The sequence below is a fragment of the Daphnia magna genome, linkage group LG4 (assembly GCF_020631705.1).
Source record: "Daphnia magna isolate NIES linkage group LG4, ASM2063170v1.1, whole genome shotgun sequence".
Lineage (NCBI taxonomy): Eukaryota > Metazoa > Arthropoda > Branchiopoda > Diplostraca > Daphniidae > Daphnia > Daphnia magna.
The window spans coordinates 11,965,842-11,981,854 of NC_059185.1; the positions used below are offsets into that span (position 1 = coordinate 11,965,842).

Here is a 16,013-nt window from a genome sequence, read left to right on the forward strand (position 1 = left end):
TTGCTAAGTGTGTACAATCTACAGTGTCAACCCACGCACTTGTAACTACCACATTCTGGAAGTGTGGACGATTGCGTTTGCGTTGCCTTTGCCGAAAACCCAACATGTACGTCGAAGTATCTCAGTATATATAAGAATGCAGAAACTGCAGACGTGCATAGCGCACTAGCCTGTTTCCTTCGACAACGCTTCAAAATGAGACTACTCGCTGTATTAGTCTTGATATTTGTCGCCTACGCCATCATCGCGGTAAGTTACATTTCAAATAATTAAACCGTTCTTAGTTGAGAAGGTACAGGGACGCTGTAGTCTAGTATGTTTACGATTTTCTGATTGGTGACAAAATATATCTTTAAGTGGTATCCATAGATAATCTTCTGATAAATTTTCCACTTTGAAACAAAAGCCAAACCCTTTCGCAGAAGTGCACAAGTTACGTTTAAGTGCATTAAAGTAGTTTTTGTTATGTATTGCACTTAGAAGTCTTTTGTGGAAAAGTATCGGAATTTGGTTAGTTATTTCTGCGGATTTCTGTAGCTTTCGAAGCTTGGTTGGAAGAGAAAGAATTAACTTCGCCTCCCCTGTTCACATCTAGCCTTTCTACATGGAAAATATGGTTTATTAACGTAAGTAACATATCTCGTAGTTAATTGTTACAGACAATGGCTGTGTAATTTCTCTACAGCAATTTCTGTGGTCTCGCACATTTAAAAAAATCCTCCACAGAAACGTTGACAGTTTAGGAAATCATAAGACAAGAAGATTTTCTTGAAAACAAATGTCTCGGCTAACGGGTGAATGCAAGGATGCTGTCAGTAAAAATTGATGGGGAAAGGCATAAAGTTCAGGATGGCTTTTCTAATTTGAGTAAAGAATTTACAATCACAAATGCTTGTTAATATACATTCAGTTAAGTATTAAATTATATTTAACATGTAATAAATTTTAAAAAAGCACTCCTTGAATATAGTGCCTAATAATCATGTGCAGTCTAGTCATAGTTACATATGTTTTGCTCGACTGTAATAGGAGGCGCAAACCACCAAGCCAACAACCAGGCCGACAATCAAGCCGACAACTAAACCGACCACAAAGCTGACAAACACAGCTAGACCAACCACAAAACCCACCACTAGACCTACCACAAGACCCACAACTAGACCCACCACTAGACCCACAACAAGACCCACAACTAGACCCACCACTAGACCAACAACAAGACCCACAACAAGACCCACCACAAGACCCACCACTAGACCCACAACTAGACCAACCACTAGACCCACCACAAGACCCACAACTAGAACCACCACTAGACCAACAACAAGACCCACAACAAGACCCACCACAAGACCCACCACTAGACCTACCACAAGACCCACAACTAGACCCACAACAAGACCCACAACAAGACCCACAACAAGACCCACAACTAGACCAACCACTAGACCCACCACACGACCCACAACTAGACCCACAACTAGACCAACCACAAGACCCACAACTAGACCAACCACTAGACCCACAACTAGACCAACCACTAGACCCACCACAAGACCCACAACTAGACCCACCACTAGACCAACCACAAGACCCACAACTAGACCCACAACAAGACCCACCACACGACCTACCACAAGACCCACCACTAGACCAACCACTAGACCCACCACTAGACCTACCACTAGACCAACCACAAGACCCACAACTAGACCCACCACAAGACCCACAACAAGACCCACCACAAGACCCACCACTAGACCCACAACTAGACCAACCACTAGACCCACCACTAGACCCACCACTAGACCTACAACTAGACCTACCACTAGACCCACCACTAGACCCACAACTAGATTCACCACTAGACCCACCACTAGACCCACAACAAGACCCACCACTAGACCCACCACAAGACCCACCACTAGACCCACCACTAGACCCACCACAAGACCCACAACTAGACCCACCACTAGACCCACCACAAGACCCACAACAAGACCCACCACAAGACCCACAACAAGACCCACTACAAGACCCACAACTAGACCTACCACTAGACCCACTACTGGATTGACCACTACGACAACGACAACAGAACCAACCACAACGACTACTGAGCAAACAACATCGACAACTGAACCCACCACAACAACAACTGTACCCACCACGACGACTACTCAGCCAACAACGACTACAACTGAGAGCACTACAACGACAACTGAACCCACTACAACAACAACTGAACCCACCACAACGACAACTGAACCCACCACCACGACAACTGAGCCCACAACGACCACCACTGAATCAACCACAACGACAACTGTACCCACCACGACGACAACTGAACCAACCACAACGACTACTCAGCCAACAACAACTACAACTGAGAGCACTACAACGACAACTGAGCCCACAACGACCACCACTGAATCAACCACAACGACAACTGTACCCACCACGACGTCAACTGGACCAACCAAAACGAGTACTCAGCCAACAACAACTACAACTGAGAGCACGACAACGACAACTGAACCCACCACTACGACAACTGAGCCCACAACAACGACTACTGAAACAACGACAACTGAACCCACCACGACAACTGAACCAACCACAATGACTACTGAGCCAACAACAACGACAACTGAACCCACCACAACAACTGAGCCCACAACGACGACTTCTGAAACAACCACAACGACAACTGAACCCACGACGACGACAACTGAAACAACCACAACGACTACTGAGCCAACAACAACGGCGACTGAACCCACCACAACGACAACTGAGCCCACAACGACGACGACAACTGAACCCACCACAACGACAACTGAGCCTACAACGACGACTACTGAAACAACCACGACAACTGAACATACTACCACGACTACAGAGCCAACAACAACTACAACTGAACCCACCACAACGACAACTGAACCCACGACGACGACGACAACTGAACCAACCACAACGACTACTGAGCCAACAACAACGACAACAGAGCCTACAACGACGACTACTGAAACAACCACAACGACAACTGAACCCATCACGACGACGACAACTGAGCCAACCACAACGATAACTGAACCCATCACGACAACGACAACTGAACCAACTACCACGACTACTGAGCAAACAACGACGACTACTGAACCCACCACAACGACAACAGAGCCTACAACGACGACTACTGAAACAACCACGACGACGACAACTGAACCAACCACAACGACAACTGAACCAACTACCACGACTACTGAGCAAACCACGACGACTACTGAAACAACCACAACGACAACTGAACCCACCACGACGACGACAACTGAACCAACCACAACGACTACTGAGCCAACAACAACGACAACTGAACCCACCACATCGACAACTGAGCCTACAACGACGACTACTGAAACAACCACAACGACAACTGAACCCACCACGACAACGACAACTGAACCAACCACAACGACTACTGAGCCAACAACAACAACTGAACCCACCACAACGACAACTGAGCCTACAACGACGACTACTGAAACAACCACAACGACAACTCAACCCACCACGACGACGACAACTGAACCAACCACAACGACTACTGAGCCAACAACAACGGCGACTGAACCCACCACAACGACAACTGAGCCCACAACGACGACGACAACTGAACCCACCACAACGACAACTGAGCCTACAACGACGACTACTGAAACAACCACGACAACGACAACTGAACCAACTACCACGACTACTGAGCCAACAACAACTACAACTGAACCCACCACAACGACAACTGAACCAACCACAACGACTACTGAGCCAACAACAACGACAACTGAACCCACCACATCGACAACTGAGCCTACAACGACGACTACTGAAACAACCACAACGACAACTGAACCCACCACGACGACGACAACTGAACCAACCACAACGACAACTGAACCAACTACCACGACTACTGAGCAAACAACGACGACTACTGAAACAACCACAACGACAACTGAACCCACCACGACGACGACAACTGAACCAACCACAACGACTACTGAGCCAACAATAACGACAACTGAACCCACCACAACGACAACTGAGCCTACAACGACGACTACTGAAACAACCGCGACAACTGAACCAACTACCACGACTACTGAGCCAACAACAACTACAACTGAACCCACCACAACGACAACTGAACCAACCACAACGACTACTGAGCCAACAACAACGACAACTGAACCCACCACAACGACAACAGAGCCTACAACGACGACTACTGAAACAACCACAACGACAACTGAACCCACCACGACGACGACAACTGAACCAACCACAACGACAACTGAACCCATCACGACAACGACAACTGAACCAACTACCACGACTACTGAGCAAACAACGACGACTACTGAAACAACCACAACGACAACTGAACCCACGACGACGACGACAACTGAACCAACCACAACGACTACTGAGCCAACAACAACGACAACTGAACCCACCACAACGACAACTGAGCCTACAACGACGACTACTGAAACAACCACAACGACAACTGAACCCACCACGACGACGACAACTGAACCAACCACAACGACTACTGAGCCAACAACAACGACAACTGAACCCACCACAACGACAACTGAGCCTACAACGACGACTACTGAAACAACCACGACAACTGAACCAACTACCACGACTACTGAGCCAACAACAACTACAACTGAACCCACCACAACGACAACTGAAGCAACCACAACGACTACTGAGCCAACAACAACGACAACTGAACCCACCACAACGACAACAGAGCCTACAACGACGACTACTGAAACAACCACAACGACAACTGAACCCACCACGACGACGACAACTGAACCAACCACAACGACAACTGAACCAACTACCACGACTACTGAGCAAACAACGACGACTACTGAAACAACCACAACGACAACTGAACCCACCACGACGACGACAACTGAACCAACCACAACGACTACTGAGCCAACAACAACGACAACTGAACCCACCACAACGACAACTGAGCCTACAACGACGACTACTGAAACAACAACAACGACAACTGAACCCACCACGACGACGACAACTGAACCAACCACAACGACAACTGAACCCATCACGACAACGACAACTGAACCAACTACCACGACTACTGAGCAAAGAACGACGACTACTGAAACAACCACAACGACAACTGAACCCACCACGACGACGACAACTGAACCAACCACAACGACTACTGAGCCAACAACAACGACAACTGAACCCACCACAACGACAACTGAGCCTACAACGACGACTACTGAAACAACCACGACAACTGAACCAACTACCACGACTACTGAGCCAACAACAACTACAACTGAACCCACCACAACGACAACTGAACCAACCACAACGACTACTGAGCCAACAACAACGACAACTGAACCCACCACAACGGCAACAGAGCCTACAACGACGACTACTGAAACAACCACAACGACAACTGAACCCACCACGACGACGACAACTGAACCAACCACAACGACAACTGAACCCATCACGACAACGACAACTACCACGACTACTGAGCAAACAACGACGACTACTGAAACAACCACAACGACAACTGAACCCACCACGACGACGACAACTGAACCAACCACAACGACTACTGAGCCAACAACAACGACAACTGAGCCTACAACGACGACTACTGAAACAACCACAACGACAACTGAACCCACCACGACAACTGAACCAACCACAACGACTACTGAGCCAACAACAACGACAACTGAACCCACCACAACGACAACTGAGCCTACAACGACGACTACTGAAACAACCACAACGACAACTGAACCCACCACGACGACGACAACTGAACCAACCACAACGACAACTGAACCCATCACGACAACGACAACTGAACCAACTACCACGACTACTGAGCAAACAACGACGACTACTGAAACAACCACAACGACAACTGAACCCACCACGACGACGACAACTGAACCAACCACAACGACTACTGAGCCAACAACAACGACAACTGAGCCTACAACGACGACTACTGAAACAACCACAACGACAACTGAACCCACCACGACAACTGAACCAACCACAACGACTACTGAGCCAACAACAACGACAACTGAACCCACCACAACGACAACTGAGCCTACAACGACGACTACTGAAACAACCACAACGACAACTGAACCCACCACGACGACGACAACTGAACCAACCACAACGACAACTGAACCCATCACGACAACGACAACTGAACCAACTACCACGACTACTGAGCAAACAACGACGACTACTGAAACAACCACAACGACAACTGAACCCACCACTACGACGACAACTGAACCAACCACAACGACTACTGAGCCAACAACAACGACAACTGAACCCACCACAACGACAACTGAGCCTACAACGACGACTACTGAAACAACCACAACGACAACTGAACCCACCACGACAACGACAACTGAACCAACCACAACGACTACTGAGCCAACAACAACGACAACTGAACCCACCACAACGACAACTGAGCCTACAACGACGACTACTGAAACAACCACAACGACAACTGAACCCACCACGACAACGACAACTGAACCAACCACAACGACTACTGAGCCAACAACAACGACAACTGAACCCACCACAACGACAACTGAGCCTACAACGACGACTACTGAAACAACCACAACGACAACTGAACCCACCACGACGACGACAACTGAACCAACCACAACGACTACTGAGCCAACAACAACGACAACTGAACCCACCACAACGACAACTGAGCCTACAACGACGACTACTGAAACAACCACAACGACAACTGAACCAACCACAACGACTACTGAGCCAACAACAACGACAACTGAACCCACCACAACGACAACTGAGCCTACAACGACGACTACTGAAACAACCACAACGACAACTGAACCCACCACGACGACGACAACTGAACCAACCACAACGACTACTGAGCCAACAACAACGACAACTGAACCCACCACAACGACAACTGAACCTACAACGACGACTACTGAAACAACCACATCGACAACTGAACCCACCCCGACAACGACAACTGAACCAACTACCACGACTACTGAGCCAACAACAACGGCAACTGAACCCACCACAACGACAACTGAGCCCACAACGACGATAACTGAACCAACCACAACGACTACTGAGCCAACAACGACAACTGAACCCACCACGACAACTACTGAAACAACCACAACGACAATCCAATGAATCTGAATCCACCACCACAATTGAACCATTCATAACAACTGAAACAACATTTTCACCGACGAAAACAAAAACAACTATAACGACAACTAAGCCCATAACAACTATGACCATTACAACAACTGAACGCACCCCAACGATTACACTTCCATGACTATGGGTGCGTCCAGTCGGTATCCAATCGAATTATTTTTCGAACAGCTGATTATCAAAGTTCTTGTACAGCCTGAAGTGGTTTCACTTGCGACTAATATTTCCGCAACATCATTGGTTGTCAGAGATCACGTGATCGAAAGTAATTCAATCGGATACCGTCTGGACACACCCTATGACAACGAATCCCGCGTTGAAGACAATTACACAAATTACAACTGCACCAACGTCAACACTAAGTTTAATTCAGAATAAAACCATTTCAATTAGATCTAAATTCAAATAAGTGAAAAAAAATATTATAATTTTTTTATTTTAGCCGCTCGTCGCTTTCACCATATACGTCAAACTTTACGTATGAAACTACGAACCACCTGGAAACTCCACTAATATCCCAGTTTAGGCTAGAGAAACCGAAGAATCCGCATGCTTGTCTCCAACCAACAAATATCGATTGTTTGTGCGATTGTACTACTTTCATTTCGTCTTCGTTTGATCCGATTAAAAGATTTAATGTAAACCAGCCTATAAAATTCGGGTGTCAGAAACTACCAATACACAATCACTGCAGCAGCATAACACATTCCAATTCGTACGGATTTCAAAACTTACCTTAAGTTCTTTCCCAACATTTTAAGTAATTTTGTCGATTTCCGTGACATTAGCTCAGGTGATCGGAGAGTTCCATGTGGCTAGCAAAGTGCCATTAAGAGAAATCTGATAACGTGAAAAATCCTGTGAATTGACAACACCAGACTGTGGAACCATTTCCCCTCTCTTAACGGAAATTGTTAGAATGTGAAACACTACCGGACATTACGAAGGTGCTATTAGATCATTTAAAAAACCTGTGCATTTAAGTTTAAGAACATTGAAAACATGGTCCATAAAGTACGTAAGATATTTGAGCAGACGTATACTGATTGAAATTGAGATTCCGATCTGTCAAATGAATTAAAGAAAAAATTCAGTTTTGACTTTTAATCAAACTTGCCAATGCAGAAACCTTAAAAAACAACTTCCGTTTGACTGCATTGTGCCTAAATAGTATAGGGAAATAGATAAGAAGTGTGCAAAAAAAAAAAATAAAATAAATAAAAGTCGAACCGTTACACTATGACATGAGTGACGAAAAAAGAAGAGCGTGCAACTGGCTTAAACGTAAAGCGTTAGAGAATCCTCCTTTACAACCACTAACATACACTGCTGTAGTTTAAGACTTAACAGGCAAGTCTAGTCTAGTATTCTGATTTGACTGGGCTATTTTCAAACGCTAAGAGAAGTAACAAACCGTCTTTATGTACGGAAAATACCATAATGTTGTCATACAATCGGGATATAAACAGTCAAAATTCTTCCTTCCAAGTGTACAATTGCCAACAGTTCTATATTTTTTTTTTTTTTTTTTTTTTTTTTTTTTTTTTTTTTTTTTTTATAAAATATATTTTTTTTTTTTTTTTTTTTTTTTTTTTTTTTTTTTTTTTTTTTTTTTTTTTTTTTTTTTTTTTTTTTTTTTTTTTTTTTTTTTTTTTTTTTTTTTTTTTTTTTTTTTTTTTTTTTTTTTTTTTTTTTTTTTTTTTTTTTTTTTTTTTTTTTTTTTTTTTTTTTTTTTTTTTTTTTTTTTTTTTTTTTTTTTTTTTTTTTTTTTTTTTTTTTTTTTTTTTTTTTTTTTTTTTTTTTTTTTTTTTTTTTTTTTTTTTTTTTTTTTTTTTTTTTTTTTTTTTTTTTTTTTTTTTTTTTTTTTTTTTTTTTTTTTTTTTATTTTTTTTTTTTTTATTTTTTTTTTTTTTTTTTTTTTTTTTTTTTTTGGGGGGTTGTATTTTTTTTTTTTTTTTTTTTTTTTTTTTTTTTTTTTTTTTTTTTTTTTTTTTTTTTTTTTTTTTTTTTTTTTTTTTTTTTTTTTTTTTTTTTTAATTAAATTTTTTTTTTTTTTTTTTTTTTTTTTTTTATCTCCTCCATCTTGTCTATATGAGGTATGCTGGCAAAATAAAGCAAGGAGCATGCCGAAAAAAATAAAATAATAATAATAAAACAAAAATATAACAATACAATGAAATTAAGAAAGACGGTGGAGAAGGTTTTTTTAAGTAAGCTAAACTTCCGTTGAAAGAACAACTTGGAAAAACTTGGACAAACAAAGCAAAACTAAATAAGAAAGTGTTTTCATTATTCTGCCAGCATACGAAAAGAGATGCATAGAACTGAGGGGAAAATTGTGTTATGCAAGATGGCTTTGGAATCCAACAATGGTTCAACCTGTATTGAACATTTTTCAACTTGGTAATTGATGCTGAAATGGCAATCAATGGTAATACATTAAACGCAACTAATCGACGGGGATAAGGTGTCTTTCATTCAGAACGGAGGAATCAGTGATACATAAAATTCCAACACAATTTTGGACCTCCAAAATGCACCATATTAGTGACACATCTTAGCTGTGTTTGATACTTGTCCAAGACGATTCGAATAAAAAAAGGTTGTGTTTCAAGGGGAAAATTTTAAATTGACCTATGTGCATGAAACATACGCAAGGATATGAAGTTAAAATTCTTCCCATGTAACTGATTTATTACTGCAATTCAGCTTATCTTAACGTTAATGAACATCACTCACCTTACTAATTGCATGTAACAACGCGGTAGTTACTCGGAAATTGAACTCCTGTTGTATGGAACAAATGAAGCGCTGCAACACGGATGACGAAGATAAACTCTGTGTCGAGTAATGCTCTTGGAGTAACGAAAAGAAGATCACAATCATTTTAGATAGGATAGTGTAATAGTTAACCTTACTTGTTTCCAATCGGCAATATCTGATCTCAACTTGGGGAGACGACCTAGAATTCGTTATGGGCAACAAGGCGAATTTAGTTTCCTGAGTTGTCTCCAGAAGCTCAAGCCAAAACGTCTCGTCATTGAACTTGTTCTGATGCGATAAATACAAATAATTAGATATGAGGTATTTTGTAGTGAGAGGATAAAAATCTGCAAGGGATGGATGAATAGCACTAACTTTCGCATATTATCTTTCTTGGCATAAAAAATTTAAGATTCTGCATATACTTAACCTTGTGATCCGACATTATTACATCTTCAATGAGACCGGGTGGTATGCCTGAATGTACCGAAAAGCAAAGCATTGGACATTTAAACAGAAACTGGAGTTACCAGTTAACGTAAGCGTTTTTCGAAGTGAAACAAACGCCACATTTTAAAACAACACGAATACAAAGAAAATTCACATTCATTGAATGCCTTGGACCGAGATTAGTTCCATTTTTGGAAGAACATGTGCATTAGCTGAAAAATACAGCAAACGAAAACGTAGAGCTTTCCTCGTTTGGTGGTATTCCTAGCGCATTGTATTACAGCATAGTTCGGTTTGGAGATGACCAACCAATGCACGTTATAAGAACCGACACTTTGTTACAAGTTTTTGCTGCTCATTAGGACATTTACTGTTGAAGCCTGTGGTTTTGAACTGCGTAAGGACAAACAGACATGGAGGAGCTACAATATAAAGAACAGCTTTCTAAAGACTATTAACGCGACTGATGCGTCGCAATGACAAGATGACCGTCTTTCTGGCAATAATAGACAATGATGAAGCTCTTTAGAATTAACCAAAATTTTTAACTAAAAAAGATGATGCATCATTGGAGAAAAAAAAACAGCAGCGGGTGAGACTACACGAGTTCTACATTAAAAAACCAATAATAAATAAAAACACATTCTTTATCGGTGAAAAACAAATCAAGGGAAAATTCATAACTGCATACTCTTTTCACGTTACACGGCCCTTAATTTTACTTATTCGATGCAAACAGTTGTTGGTTCAAAGCGTATGGAGAACTAGATATGAACGGAGAACAAAATTTTCACTTCGCCAATGTCGTCATTGAATCGAGTAATTTGTAGCTTCAAGTACAAAGACAATGGCAAAATGCAGATCATGTTTTCTACTTGGATTGGAGTAAAATAATGACGTAACTCACAGTCAGACTCACGATAGTCATCAAAAATGAAGGGGTGACTTTATAAAGACCCAAAGGAGAAGCAGCCAAAGGGTCAGTTTGAAGCCGATCAATAAAAACGGTCAGAATTTCTCGATCGCCTTTCGTAATCAAGTCCCAGTTCTTAGTCAATAGGACGGCGAGCCTCGAGCGTAGACGATCAGAGGCTCGAAAAATTTGAGCCATTAGCACAGTGCAAAGCACAAGCTCGTACAGATTAGTTACTAAGTTAGCAAAGTAAATTCCGGCGTCTTCAGGATTAGTTTGAAACATGTACAGGACAGAATAGAGCATGATACAAATGATGGTCAATCTCATACCGTGATTTAGAAACCACAAGATGCCGAACAGAGAATTCGCTCGTTTGACAAAACTTCTCAGATTTTCGTAGTAGCCCACCAATCGACGCAATTCAGTAGAAAATAATAAACCTGATTTAAATTCAAGTCTCTCTGTTTGGTTGGAGTCGGTAATCAAAGGATTTAAAAGCAAAAAAATTTTGTCGAATTCTTTGAAAAGGACTCGCGCTTCTAACGCGATATGGAAAAAGACCAACGCCGACACAGCGTCGCAAAAAGATGCAAAAGTGACGGCAAAAGTAATTGTGATGAGATGAATCGAAGCAAAAACAGGGACCGGTGCAAGATCACGAAGTACTTTAAAATGCGACAAGAGATATGGAGCATCAGGAAAACGAAAGATAACGAAACCCATTCCGACAAGCAGTCCAATCAGCATCGCAATTTTCGAAGTGTAAACTAGAATGCGCGTCTTCCTAATTGTGGTGCGAAGATCCCGGTGGCAGTAGGCCATCATAATTTGTTTTTCGGCATTGCCCCAGTCCTTGAAGAAACGCAAAAAATAATGGCGACGGGAAATGTAATACAGCTGAGCAGTGAGGGCAATCGGAAGGGCTGAAAACCAAAGTAGGTAGGGAATAACCGAATGAATGGTGGTCATTACGACAATAGCGAGCGCCATTCGGACAAAATGAAACGTCATCATTGCGAAAACGAAACAAGAAAATACAACGATGGCAATGCAACGAATGGCGTTTAGTACGGGTCGAGGTTGATCGTGGTGCGGATGACACCAATCCGGTAAGAGGCTGCAGTAACGAGTCAACACCCACCAAGGATGCAAAGTTTCTTTTAATGTCGAATTGTAAGCCTTCTCAGCTTCGTCATTAGATTTTTCAAACATTTTTAGCTACACTGAAAACCACAAGAAAAACGTAAGAATGGCTTCAAGTACTTAAAATATCGTTCAACAAGTCTTTTACCGGACAAAGTGTACCGCAACGAACGGAGATACAATTTCAAACCTGATGCGCTCTTTAAAGTTCAACGTTCACTGGCCATTTGAAACTAACACAAAGGAATGGTTGTAACAGTCGGACAGAGCGCAAATTGGACGCAAATGAATGCATACCCCCTCAATGACAAATTGTACTGTCTGAGTTCCACCCATACTGAAAATAATTTGAAAGCCTTTCTTTCTTGATATTTGTGGTACCTTTAAAACACCGAGGTATCGTGAAAGGCAAAACACGGCGCGAGGGAGCAGTGACGACAATATAATTATGAAGGAAAGGTTTGCTGCTCATAAAAGTACTTAAGGATCAATGTTGGCTGACACGCAAAGAAGCAATTCCCTTGTCAAGGGAACCACCATACGAATCACCTCGTCGACAACAGCAAATAGAAAAAAAAAAAATACTCGAGTAACACAAAAAGTAATTCACGAAACCGATGAACAATAGGCAAGCGAAGTAAATTGAACGCAGTTTTTCAAGCAACACTTAACCCAGGTCGGCCTGGTAATTCTTTCTCGACAATTGGGGAATTTAGAAGAAACTATTTTAAAATGTCACAGAGAACGTGAAACCGCCAATGATAAAGCAGATAAGAAAAAAACAGCGATAATGTAATGAATAGAGTTCACTACACATCGCCTTTGATCGTTATGCGAATAATGACATTCAGACTAAAAAATGTTCAGTATAAACTCAACAACCACAAAGACGTAGTATTTCTTAAAAGTCAGATCCCAATTACGCCAAGTGATAAATCATAGAAGTGACAAGTTATTTTCTGAAGCATTTTAAATTAATTGTTTGAAAGACAGCTCTTTTACAGGATATTGAAAGAACAAAACAATTAACACAACAAGTACGGCAAAAACTTTTGCATTGCAAGAAGTCACTTTATCGATAATGGGTTTAACGCATGCCATTGAGTTATTGCTTTAGGAGGTCGAGTTTTTGAATGTTCATAGCTACCCACGCAAACGAACTACAGTGACCAATAAACAAGCCATAAAATGAACGCTCGATTAAGGTTGGGTCCTCTGTTGGAAGTAATTGAAAGTGGCGTAATTAAAAGGGATGGTTGGTGGCGAAAAAATTACATGGCAAATCGTTGAGACCAAACAGACGCGATGATTTTTTAAAATGTCTACTGAGAACGCAATCGATTCAATAGGCCAGGGCAATTCTTTCGGTAAAACGTGCCCATCAGAAACAGAAAGGGGCCGTCTAGCGGGTACGACGCATCATAATTGAAGTAAATACTATTGGTACCGTATTTTATACCCACACTCTCGGAATTATCAGTCTGCCGATATACTGATGGACATGGCTCTAATTGCTACCACACGTATGGAAGAAGATAATAAACAATAACCGAATAAGGCAAATGAGACCTACCTTATTTGTAATTGCCAAGGACATTTTCCGTGTGTTTTCCGAGCAAATCAGGAAGCGAAGAGGTGAAAATAGAGGGGAGACGTCATGCAAGCTAATAGTCGCATATTGGCGAAGACCAAGTTTCCTGAATTTGGACTTGAGGATCACAGTTCTAATTCATTGAAATGAACAAAGAAGATATTTAGGCACTTAAACACTGGAGTAGATGGAAGATAATATTAAAATGTGTACTATAATGAAAGGAAATACATACCGCTTGCACAGAAAAATCTATGTTATGCACTGCCACACAATGGGAGCAGAAACTTGACTTTGTTACCAGAAACCTGATAAATCTCATCAGCTTTAAAAATCAAGAGAGAAAAAATTAGATAAAAATTCTGTTTAAGAATGACTGACAAGCTTACATTTTTTTAATTTGAAGAGCAAATGATTTTGAGAAGTATCCAGAAGAAGATATCCTCATGCTCCAGATGGCTGTCGTCAATGGTGCACTGGTTGGGTTCTTTTGAAGCTCATTTTCCCTTAAGTGAAACTAAACAAGAAATCACACACTCTGTTATTAGAAAATCTGGCAAACAACAGTGATTATGAAAAGTCTAATAAGACATCATATTTATGGTATTTCTCCAATCACAATATTGTTTGCATAAACGAAATTGTTCTGGTCTTCTGTGTCATCACAATGATAATTGAAAAGAATGCACATTTTGGCCAGGAATCCAAAACTTCTCAACTTATTCACATTATGAATGAAACAGTAAATGTATGTACTTTCTGACTGTCTTCATTAAACAACTTTTATGCGGCAACTGTTTTCCTGCAGTGAACATTCATATAGCAATTATTCTGCTTTTGCATAACACATGGCTTTTCTCATGGTGCAAGTGGTACTAAACTCAAAGAAACAACTAAGGTTAAAGTTCATTTTAAGGGGGGCCTTTTTTACTACAACAGCTTTTAGTTTTTGAGAGGTTACCCTATTATCATGGAAAAAATTATGGCCATTGGCCATAGTTAAAAAAAACATAGTTAAAAAAGTTTTTACCTTGGAATTTTCGCAAACATAGAACAGAGCCTGTGCACGAGCAAAAATGAGAAGCATGGCAGTTTTGTTCCTTCACTTCCTACTCGAAAATATGCAAGAGCAGATTAACGCAAATGGAAGAATGAAGGCATTATCTCTTGATAATTCTTACAACAAAAAAAATCGATATTACTAATAAGACAAACACGAAGCCTTACATTTTGCAACCGCAAATAAACCACGAAACACGAGGCTTGCATGCTTGCGTCTCTCGTTCTCAATAAACGCGGTGTTTAGAGGGCACTACTTCCATTTTGAAAGGATGGGGATGACTGCAACGTTGCAAAGATCAAAGCCCAAAAAACTTAGATTTACAAATTTCATCATTCCAGTCATAGAACCTAGTTTTCTGACTCTGATCATTCATAAACAGTCCAGAAAAAAAACAATATTTTAAATTTAGAAAACCCTGAAAAATCGTAAAATATAGTAAATAACACCGGATTCCACCGTAGTCGTTGTCATTGACCGATTGACGAAGATGGCCAAAAAAATTTTGTTTTCCCAAGGGAACTCCGGAACTGCGAACTGGATTATTTGGGAGTTGGGACTTGGGAGTAACGCACATTACTTGAGACCATTACCTACTTTACCTGAGAGCAATTAAGGCTGAATAAATTTTTTTTAAAAATGCATTCCCTTGGTCTAAAAGCAAAATGGTATAAAAACGGAAAAAACCCTAGAAGTTATTAAGTGCCCTAGAAGTTGCAAAGCAGACGAAGTGC

The 16,013-nt window shown here is 41.2% G+C and overlaps 2 protein-coding genes across 6 annotated transcripts; one reads left to right on the plus strand and one right to left on the minus strand.

Moving 5' to 3' along the window:
- Positions 1-92: 92 nt before the first annotated feature.
- Positions 93-8,058, plus strand: LOC116920376 (mucin-2). Its single transcript, XM_032926603.2, has 2 exons — positions 93-249; positions 1,030-8,058. Exons 1-2 carry the CDS (start codon positions 196-198, stop codon positions 7,327-7,329), a joined length of 6,354 nt encoding a protein of 2,117 aa, XP_032782494.2. The 5' UTR covers positions 93-195; the 3' UTR covers positions 7,330-8,058.
- Positions 7,777-15,991, minus strand: LOC116920277. 5 transcript variants are annotated; one of them, XR_006646286.1, is made up of 8 exons: positions 15,447-15,991; positions 15,250-15,328; positions 14,609-14,736; positions 14,455-14,544; positions 12,777-14,352; positions 10,275-12,708; positions 10,096-10,211; positions 9,626-9,990 (listed from the first exon to the last, which is right to left on the minus strand). XR_006646286.1 is itself a non-coding variant. In XM_045173123.1 (4 exons), the coding sequence occupies exons 1-4, from the start codon at positions 10,619-10,621 to the stop codon at positions 8,296-8,298; spliced, it is 447 nt and encodes a 148-aa protein (XP_045029058.1). In that variant the 5' UTR covers positions 10,622-11,440; the 3' UTR covers positions 7,777-8,295. The 5 variants fall into 5 exon arrangements, 2 of the variants coding, with proteins under 2 accessions (XP_045029058.1, XP_032782339.1); XR_006646287.1 differs by having other exon boundaries at positions 10,275-12,337; positions 14,202-14,352; positions 15,447-15,990; XR_004392286.2 differs by having other exon boundaries at positions 14,202-14,352; positions 15,447-15,990.
- Positions 15,992-16,013: the final 22 nt, after the last annotated feature.